The sequence below is a fragment of the Rutidosis leptorrhynchoides genome, chromosome 6 (genome assembly GCF_046630445.1).
Source record: "Rutidosis leptorrhynchoides isolate AG116_Rl617_1_P2 chromosome 6, CSIRO_AGI_Rlap_v1, whole genome shotgun sequence".
Lineage (NCBI taxonomy): Eukaryota > Viridiplantae > Streptophyta > Magnoliopsida > Asterales > Asteraceae > Rutidosis > Rutidosis leptorrhynchoides.
In genome coordinates, this window is record NC_092338.1 from 156733888 (window position 1) to 156744338 (window position 10451).

The following is a 10451-nucleotide window of genomic DNA, read 5'->3' on the forward strand; positions in this document are numbered from 1 at the left end:
CGTTTCGAACGTTGGTCCGTGAATAGGTTATGTAAATTTTGGGTTTGTTAAAAAATACAAGTAATTCCTTATTTTGAATTATAATACTCCGTACTTTTTACTTGGAACTGAAACTAAGCAGCAGAGTATATATCACTACCCATTTTTTGTGTATATATCACTACCCATTTTTTTATGACTAGTTTTACAAGAGTATATATACATACATACATACATACATACATACATACATACATAAATAACTTTAGCATTTACGTTCAATTAATATCTAAAACATATCATTAAATTGTTTCGTTTAAACAGATACGAGTCATTTCAATAGTTATTATTATTTATTTATTATTTATTATTTATTATTTATTATTTATTTTTATTATTATTATTATAATAGAGCTGTATATCTTTTTTCGCCGAAAAAATAAAATATGTGAGTTGTATATATATACGCATGATTAAAGACAAGTTGCATAAAACAAGGGAATGATGAGTGCTACACTGATTACGGAATTTGGTTTATTACTGTAGTGCAACGAAAAAAATGCGAACTTATCAGACAGCAAGGGGTTCAGGGATGAAGCTAGAATATCAGGTGATGGACGCCGGGAATAAGCTGATTAATGTTTCTTCTTCTTCTTCTTCAACTCCTGACATTATCAACGTTCTTTTGGTTAGGGTTTCTTTTTCTTTAACTTATTTTTACTTGATTTTTTAAGCTAATATTATTATTATTATTAATAATAAATAATACAGTTAGGGTTTCTGATACGAAATTCGGACGGCGTTTGGTTAGGGTTTCTTCTTCTTCTTTTTTTTTAAATTAAGTCGGTGCTTAGTACGAAGATTAGGAATTTGATCTTTTAACATGAAATTAACCTACCTGTTTTACTATGGTAATCTGTGCCCAATCAACAATTGGGCAAATTGGTTTTGGTATTTACCAAATTGGATCGTTCCAAAACATCCTTAGAAGAGAAAGGTAAATTAGTTTTTGGCCAATATCATCATAAGCTTAATCATGTGCCTACCAATGAGATGTTGGCACATTTTTAAAGCATATATGGGTAGTGACAAATTGGGTATGCACATGCCTATAGATGAATGAAGTAGGTCTGTTCATTATTATGTTCATTAATAATCATTACTCACAAAGCGACAGTAAATTGCTACTCTATAACATTGTCTTTTAACAGTTTTAGACTAAGTTTGTTTTGTATAATTGTGATAGGAAATAGAGAAAGTTCTAACTAGGGTGCAACAATCATCCGAAGCGATGATTAAAGCACTGTATCAAATCAATCAGGCATTGATTGCTAATGGACTGATGAGACATCCTGACATGAATGTTAATATTTCAGTCGTATGTTGCATCTGCGAGATTATAAGAATTATCACCCCTTATGCCCCCCTGTACGACCATCAACATATGAAGGTATGAGACATCCGAATAAGCTTTTTGTTTAACTACTCGAGAAAGTTTGTATACTGTCCAAAATAGTTATCCTTCTATTCAAGGTTGGAGAACTCGGAAATACTGTCCAAAAGTTTTTTATTTTTTAATATAAATTCTAATAGACTTTGACCAAGATGCCGTGCTTTTGACCGAGTTGCCGAGTTTTTGACCGAGTTACCGACGTGGCCGAGTTTTACAACATTGAAGTTCTATTGTCGTTGTTGGACAGGAGTTTTTTGAAGCGCTAGTGACGTCCATTGAGAAACAATCTTCAACATGTGGTGGAAACTACGGTCGAATGACAAGAGCTCTTGGAATATTTAGCAATTCGAGATTGCCGGTAATGATGTTGGACTTACAATTGGAGGAACTAGTATGTCGTCTTTTTAAGCAATTTTTAACTTTTGCCGAGTAAGAACTTTTTTTTTTTTTTTTTTTTGCTTTATAAAGTCTTCAATACATTTTTTTTCTTAAACGCTACTGATGTTAGGAAAGTTCATATGCTATAATAATTGAATTACTATCAGAAATCAACTTCATATCATTTAGAGAAGAAAATGTTATTCTTAACTGAGTTTGTTCTTCTTCTAACCTTTTAAGGTTCAATAACACGTCTAGCGTACTCAAAATGGAGAAAATAATGACCATGATCATAGAGGAAAGTCGGGAAGCGCTTGCTCTTGAAGCTCTAATTACTACCACTCTGGAAAAGGTTATTAATCATGTTTCGGATCTTCACTAACGAAGGTCTTTCATTCATCACTAATTAGTAATTACATCACATCCTATAATATTGCAGATTGCTTCACCTATTTGTTTGCAATTAGGGGAGAAAGTTCTCAAGAACTGTGCTGCTAAACTTAGACCACATCTTCAAAATATGGAACAAGATGTAAGCATTGCTCTCTATGATTATTTCAAAATGGTTGCATGTCTTTATATAACTGCACCATAAATCAATTAAGGCGTATGATGCTATGCAAAACTTATTTGTAACAGACATTTGTTGGAATTTTACTATTCCAACAAATATTATATAACACAAACAAAAATATTTAAAGTCAAGGATGTATAAGAAAAACTCAAAAAGTCAAAGCGGAACAGTTTTATTTTTTTGGGACAGAGGGAGTATAACTTAGCCTTCTTGCCATCCAAATATAAAAAATAAATTATAAATTTTGTTTTGTTTTATGTTCAGATCTGGTAAAACTTTCTAAAACATTGTAAAATACATAATCCGACTAGGCTTTTCCCTTGTCTAAAGATGTAAAATGAAGAAAATATTTATGTATATATATATATATATATATATATATATATATATATATATATATATATATATAGTGGTAGGATCAAGAGGGAAGTAACCAATCGGGGGGAGCGGGGGGAAGCAAAAACTTTTTTTTTTTTCGTTTTTTGAAAAAACCTTGTTCACGAACATTATAGATGAGATGAAAATATGAACATTTAGTAGACACACTTTGTGATAAATGTTTTTTTTTTGGCGGGAAAACGCTCGAAGAAGTAATATATAACAATTATCGTGTTTTTCGAGCGTATGTTGAGGTTTTAGCTATTGGGGTTTAGATATTAGGGTTTAGAAATTTAGGGTTTAGGGTTTAGATTTAGGGTTTAGATTTAGGATTTAGATTGAGTTTTTAACACGAACGGTTTAGAGTTTAGGGTTTAAGGTTTGGTGTTTTGGGTTTATGAATAAACCCAAAACACCAAACCCTAAACCCTAAACTCTAAATCGGGCTAAATTTTACTTCACAAAACATGGAAAAAAAAAAGTTCATATTCTTTACGAACAATATTATCTTGAATGTTATTTTTGTCGATCGTTTTCCCGCCTAAATAATAACATTCATCACGAAGTGTCTCTTCTAAATGTTCATATTTTCGTGTGATCTTGATGCCGGAAAAAAAAAATTCCAAAAAAACGAATTTTTTTTTTTTTTTTTTTTTTGCTTCCCCTCTTCCCCCTGATTGGTTACTTCCCCATTGATCCTGCCCCTATATATATATAGGGGCAGGATCAAGAGGGAAGTAACCATTTGGGGGGAAGCGGGGGGAAGCAAATTTTTTTTATTTTCTTTTTTTTTCGAATTTTTTTTCCTGGCATCAAGATCACACGAAAATATAAACATTTAAAAAAGACACTTCGTGATGAATGTTATTATTTAGGCGGGAAAACGATCGACAAAAATAACATTCAAGATAATATTGATCGTGAAGAATGTTAATCTTAGAAAGTTTTTTTTTCCATGTTTTGTGAAGTACTTTTTGTCAAAATTTAGCCCGATTTAGAGTTTAGGGTTTAGTGTTTTGGATTTAGTCCCTAAACCCTAAACTCTAAACCGTTCATGTTAAAAACTCAATCTAAATCCTAAATCTAAACCCTACACCCTAAATTTCTAAACCCTAACATTTTAATAGTTTACAGTGTATACATAGAAGGTAATTTAAATATATATCCATATATTTAATTAAATACGTATACATAAATGTGTATATATGTATTTCGGGTGGTAAATGAATATATACATGAATGATTGAATGCCAAATTTTCAACAAACTTGATCCACTAATTTTTCACATCACCAATATCTATATCCACATCCATTTAAATCATCCATATCTATTTAAATGGATCGGATCGAATGAATATCCGAATTCCACCTCCGATTGTGCACAATGCAACCCACACTAAAGACAAATATGTTAAATGGTTATGGGAATGTGAGTTGTGAATTGGAAGGTGGTGTTACATATAATAGCAAAAAGAAGTTGGCAAATAAGTGCAATGATCACCTACTACCACATATATTATAAATTATGTATACAATAATACTCGTAACAAAGATATGCAAGCTGTATATACGCATGATTATTACAGACAAGCTGCATAAATCAAAAGAATGATGAGTGCCACACTGATTTCGGAATTTGGTTTTATTGAATTTCACCCAGCAAACCACTTTGTCTAATACTTTATTAATATCTCAACTTTATTGATTGATATATTGATTTAAAAGAGCAAACAAAATTTTCCATCTCAGCGGACTAAGCAGACTAAGGGTTCAGGGAATAAGCTAGTATTACAGGTGATGGACGCCGGGAATAAGCTGATTAATGTTTCTTCTTCAACTCCTGACATTCTCAGCGTTCTTTCGGTTAGGTTTTTTTTTTTTTACTTGATCAATAGAAATTTAATAATTAAAGCCTATAAATTAATAAAAATAATCATGCTAGGGTTTCTGGGTACAAAATTCTGATAGTGTTTGGGATAGTTTATTTACTGATTCTTTTTAAGGAGAAGCCTCTCTGTTTATTTGCTATAAAGTTTGCAAAAATGTGAGGGTTTTACCTTTTTTAATTTAAGTCGGTGCATAAAAGAGGGTAAATAAAGTTATTCTAAATAAAAAAAAAAAAAAAAAGGTAAACAGGGAGCTGCTTACTAGATATGAATTTTCCTTTTTTTTTTTCTCACTATTGTAATGGATTTGATTGAGAATATTTTTTCAGCATTACCTAATCCAAAGACTCTTTTTTCAGTCTTGGGAGAAAAAAGATATAACACCAGATATTCTATTAGATTTATGTCAAAATATGTGTTCTTTATCTAATAAGTGTTGCTTATTTTGTTGCCCCAAAATAACCACTTTGTTTACATGAGCACTTGAACATTTTAAGATAATTTTAGTAACAGTAAGGTACATGAATCGTCCAAGTTTTCTGATGAGAATTACCAAGTTTGTCCTTCATTGATAGTTTATTAGTAAGTGAACTTTGTTGCAAATTTGCATTACAAGTGGTACTATCGATGCAAAACTAGTGATGATTTTGTTGTTAGTATTCACCAAACCCAATGGAAAATTTGTGTAGTTTACTCGATTAGTTCATGTCTACGGTAATCTGTATACACGGTTCTCATTCTACTCCAATCAACAATTGGGCAAATTGGTTTTGGTATCCAAAACATTCTTAGAGAAAGGAAAATTAGTTTTTGGCCAATATCATAAGCTTAATCATGTGCCTACCAATGAGATGCTGGGACATTTTTAAAGCAAATTGGGTATGCATATGCCTATAGATTAATGAAGTAGGTCTGTTTATTATTATGTTTATTAATCATTTTACTCACAAAGCGACAGTAAATAAATTTCTACTCTATAACATTGTCTTTTAACAGTTTTAGACTATGTTTGTTTTGTATAATTGTGATAGGAAATAGAGGAAGTTCTAACTAGGGTGCAACAATCATCCGAAGCGATGATTAAAGCACTGTATTCAATCAATCAGGCATTGATTGCTAATGGACTGATGAGACATCCTGACATGAATGTCAATATTTCAGTCGTATGTTGCATCTGCGAGATTATAAGAATTATAGCCCCTTATGCCCCCCTGTACGACCATCAACATATGAAGGTATGAGACATCTGAATAAAGCTTTTTGTTTAACTACTCGAGAAAGTTTGTATACTGTCCAAAATAGTTATCCTTCTATTCAAAGTTGGAGAACTCGGAACTCTTAATCAGCTTTTTCTTTAACTACTCAATAAAGTTTGTATTGTCGTTGTTGGACAGGAGTTTTTTGAAGCGCTAGTGACGTCCATTGAGAAACAATCTTCAACATGTGGTGGAAACTACGGTCGAATGACAAGAGCTCTTGGAATATTTAGCAAATCGAGATTGCCGGTAATGATGTTGGACTTACAATTGGAGGAACTAGTATGTCGTCTTTTCAAGCAATTTTTAACTTTTGCTGAGTAAGAACTCTTTTTTTTGTTTTTTTTGTTTTTTTTTTTTTTTTTTTTTTTTTTTTTGCATTATAAAGTCTTCAATACATATTTTTTTTTTCTTCATAAACGCTACTTTTGTTAGGAAAGTTCATGTGCTATAATAATTGAAATACTATCAGAAATCAACTTCATATCATTTAGAGAAGAAACTGTTATTCTTAACTGAGTTTGTTCTTCTTCTTCTAACCTTTTAAGCTTCAATAACACGCCTACCGTACTCAAAATGGAGAGAATAATGAACATGATCATAGAGGAAAGTCGGGAAGCGCGTGAACTTGAAGCTCTAGTTGTTACCACTCTGGAAAATGTTAATAAGGTGATTAATCAAGTTTCTGATCTTCACTAATGAAGGTTCTTCGTTCATCACTAATTACATCCTATAATATTGATATTGCAGATTGCTTCACCTAGTTGTTGGCGATTAGGGAAGAAAGTTCTCAAGAAATGTGCTGCTAAACTTAGACCACATCTCCCGGATATGGCGCACGACGTGAGCATTGCTTTTGTATGATTATTTTAAAATGGTCTCACGTCTTTATATAACTGCACCATTAATCAATTAAGGCGTGTGATGCTTGTGCATGTACATACAAATTTTTTTTGTAACAGACATTTGTTGGAATTTCACTGTGGGATTCTTTCAATTAGTACTCCGTGCGTCCAAAAATAACTGTCTTGTTTGACTTTTCGAAGTCTTTTTTCTTAAATTTTGACTTTAAATATCTTTTTTTCTTCTTGCTATTTGATATTTGATGAAATTTATATGAATGGATTCAGTCTTAAAATGTGTTCTTATAAAAATAACTTCCTACAAATATTATATAACACAAACAGAAATATTTAAAGTCAAAGTTGTATAAAAAAGACTCAAAAAGTCAAATCGAAACTTTTTTCTTTTCTTTTTATTTTTTTATTTTTTTTGGGGACGGAGGGAGTACAACTTAACCTTCTTGCCACTCAAATATAAAAAATAAATTATAATTTTACTCAAAAGAGACACCCTCTTGACGGAGTGCTAAATATATATGAGTAGATTCGGGGTATTCTTGTCATTCTACAACTCTAAATGTGGCAAAAGATTAAAAGGTGGGCGCATTTTGCTCATTTTATATTTTGCTGTCTTGTTTGTGGTTCAGCCAAAACTAAATTATGTTGGTCATTATTGTCGTATTTGTAACAATCAAATTTTAAAAACAGGAGGCGAAAGAAACTATTCCTTGTACAAGTGATACAAGTAAGTTGATGAACGATAAAATTGATACAGTTAAACTAGAGTCTCCAGAGGAGAACGTTAATGTGGAGCCCACACTAAGCAATTGTCAAGATTTAACAAGAGATACAGTTATTCACTCGGATGATGAAAAGAATGGCGTTGCATTCTCAAATTGTGTAACAGGAGTGAATGGTAAACGCAAGAGAAATGACCAACAGGTAAACGACATTTGGATCTTGTAACTATTCTAGTATGTCTATGGTTTTGCTTCTCTGTTTTATTGTTTTTGCCCATATTTGCGCATTCTTAGACGGAGTAGGCTATAATGGGTCAAAAGGGATCTTTTCAGGACGGGTTTCTCTGTCCTGCAAACACTTATATCTTATTTATTTCTGGAGTAGTAAAGTTATACGAGTTAATTTTTAAAAATGATTCTGAAAAAATCTAGTTTTTGAAGTAAATGATTTAGGTCTTTAATAATGCAATTCAAGAGACTTTTGACTTGTTCGACTCGTTCAACCAGTTTCCAACATGTCATAGGCAAATCACAACCGAAATTAAGTACTTTAGTCATTACTCATATTAGCCTTAAATATGAACAAATCTCCACTTAATTATGGTAACCTTCTTATGAAATCAAACATAAAATCAACTATTGTAGTTGGGTTTGTACTAAAACCTTTTTATGTTACGGTTTATATACCGAGTAATAAACAATTAATTGATACAAAATTGCATATACTATTATGGTTATATTTTTAACCCAACCTATTTGACCTATTACCCGGCCCGCCCGTCTTGCCAATTCTAAGTTATTTTCATATCGTACAGCAAAAAGTGCCCAAAAAGGTTTTATACAGCATGGCAATTGTCCATGGCTACAAAATCAAGAAAAGTAATGCACCAATTCTTGAAGCTATTTTCAAGAAACACGGTGACATCGCATCTAATTGTGTAGTCAAAGCCTCTTGTGTGAGAGAATCGGTCCTTGATATTGTTTGTGAAGTCGTCAAACGAATCCAAACCAATGATTTTGCAACAATCATTTCTGATATGGAAGATATAGAGATGCAAGTGTTAGATGCAGAGGCAATTAACATTAATGTTGTCTGGCTTCGAACTCACCTTGAAGCTTTTCACAAAAAGAACGCCGCACAAAAACAGTCAACTTTACTTGTTGAAATGAAGGCAAACACTCGTTTGGTTAAGAGAGCTGCAAAAATGGATCTTGAAGAGGCACGTATAGAGCTTGCGACTGCACAAGAAAAATTTAAAAAGGCTGAAAGGTGTGTGGAAGTACTTGATCTTTTAGAAACAAAGCTGAATAACACTTACTTTAGCACATAAATTTATGTAATATCCTCTTATAATATATCAAGAAAACTTATTAAACAACAATATTCTAGATTTTATTCATATGAATAAGGTAATTATAAGTCATTGACATTGCTTATTCATAATGGTTATCAAACAGCGTATTGTCATTCAGAACTTTTGAATCATTCAAATTATGATTCATTCAAATTATGATTCATTCAGCGCTTAATGATTCAGTTTTATTAAACGCATCCTTAATGTAGTTAGATTCAACTTCTTTTTGATCTGGTTGATAGCTCCTTGTTCATAGTAATTCTTCGCTACATGATTCTCCTTTTGTGACATTTATCATATGCTGCCAGATTTTTTATTTTGTATCTATAAGAACTTGTCACATTTTGAAAATAATTGGATTAGCTACATGAATAGTTCTAACAATCTGTGATGTTTATTTGTTTGGGTTGATGACAGTTTTGCGGTTTGATTAGTTGTTTTCGTTTTTGTGTTCATGGTCATGTGATAATCAAATCAAACTGTATAGTTCCTGCTGTATCCCATACTTTACATTCATAGAGTCAAGTATTCTTGTTATTGTAATTTCCGACCTTAACTAAATGAGACTAAACAAAGATTGTATGAGCACTCACTAAAAGTTTTTCATACTTACAAAATTTCCTGGTAGATTAATTTCGACTTTTTGAGAGATTGAAGATGGAAGTAGACTATAATTTCTTTTTAAAAAATAAGAAAAGGAACAATTATTTGAAAATACATTAAATTTTTATCAAATTCCTATTCTATGCTTCTAACTTTTGTATCTCATATTGTATGTATTTAATTAGTTGTATTGTTCTATTGTATAGATTAAATAACTTGTACACCTGGTATCCATTTAATGTGGTATCCATTTAATGTGTCGAAAAGGTTCGTGACTGATCCCTTGACTTCACGTCCGTTAAATTTTTCCTTTAAGTCTTATCTCATCCTACCATTATCTTCATCATTTTCAAGAACATCTTAATCTTCATGTTTAAGAATACTTTCATCTTCAAACTGGTAATTTCAAAAACATATTTTTCAAATCTCTTTAAATTTCAGAAACATATTTTTCAAATCTCTTTAAATTTCAGTAAAGAATTTAAACTCCTAAATCGACGTATAAAAATTAACAATACCAAATCATAAGACCTAAAACCTTTTTGGGTTCCTTTATTTTTTCACGGAAATCCTTTGATTCTTCGCTTGTTTCTTTGATCTGAGCAATGGATTCATCAAATAAACCACATGATATCATGATTAAGTCTCCAGATGCACCTGATTTGAATACATCATCATTGATCCTCTTGCTAATTCAAAATCAAAATTGTGATTTTCGGTCAACTAAAAAGTCAACAAGACGAGTTCTGGTTTGATATAGCAACTTACAAATTAAATTGAGTGCATATTTGGGTTCCTGAATACTTGTTCAAACTTCAAGTACATTCAATTCGATTAACAAGCACACTGAAACTTTCAGATTTGAGATTAAACCTTTGAACCTAAAAAGTAATGATTTTGATTTGAGCTCATTTGTTAATTTCAGGTTCTAAAGTTCATTGTCGAGTGTTCGTTGATCTACTTGGAGCATATTTCATTCAGGATTCAACATCAAAAATGTCAAGAT

The 10451-nt window shown here is 31.6% G+C and overlaps 1 protein-coding gene across 5 annotated transcripts; it reads left to right on the plus strand.

Moving 5' to 3' along the window:
• Positions 1 to 554: 554 nt before the first annotated feature.
• LOC139851723 (uncharacterized) lies at positions 555 to 8987 on the plus strand. 5 transcript variants are annotated; one of them, XM_071840871.1, is made up of 12 exons: positions 555 to 667; positions 1226 to 1429; positions 1680 to 1861; positions 2051 to 2162; positions 2250 to 2342; positions 4513 to 4626; positions 5681 to 5884; positions 6044 to 6225; positions 6454 to 6574; positions 6656 to 6763; positions 7456 to 7689; positions 8303 to 8987. In XM_071840871.1, exons 1-12 carry the CDS (start codon positions 572 to 574, stop codon positions 8816 to 8818), a joined length of 2166 nt encoding a protein of 721 aa, XP_071696972.1. In that variant the 5' UTR covers positions 555 to 571; the 3' UTR covers positions 8819 to 8987. The 5 variants fall into 5 exon arrangements, with proteins under 5 accessions (XP_071696972.1, XP_071696973.1, XP_071696974.1 ...); XM_071840872.1 differs by having other exon boundaries at positions 6656 to 6748; XM_071840875.1 differs by having other exon boundaries at positions 607 to 667; positions 1356 to 1429.
• Positions 8988 to 10451: the final 1464 nt, after the last annotated feature.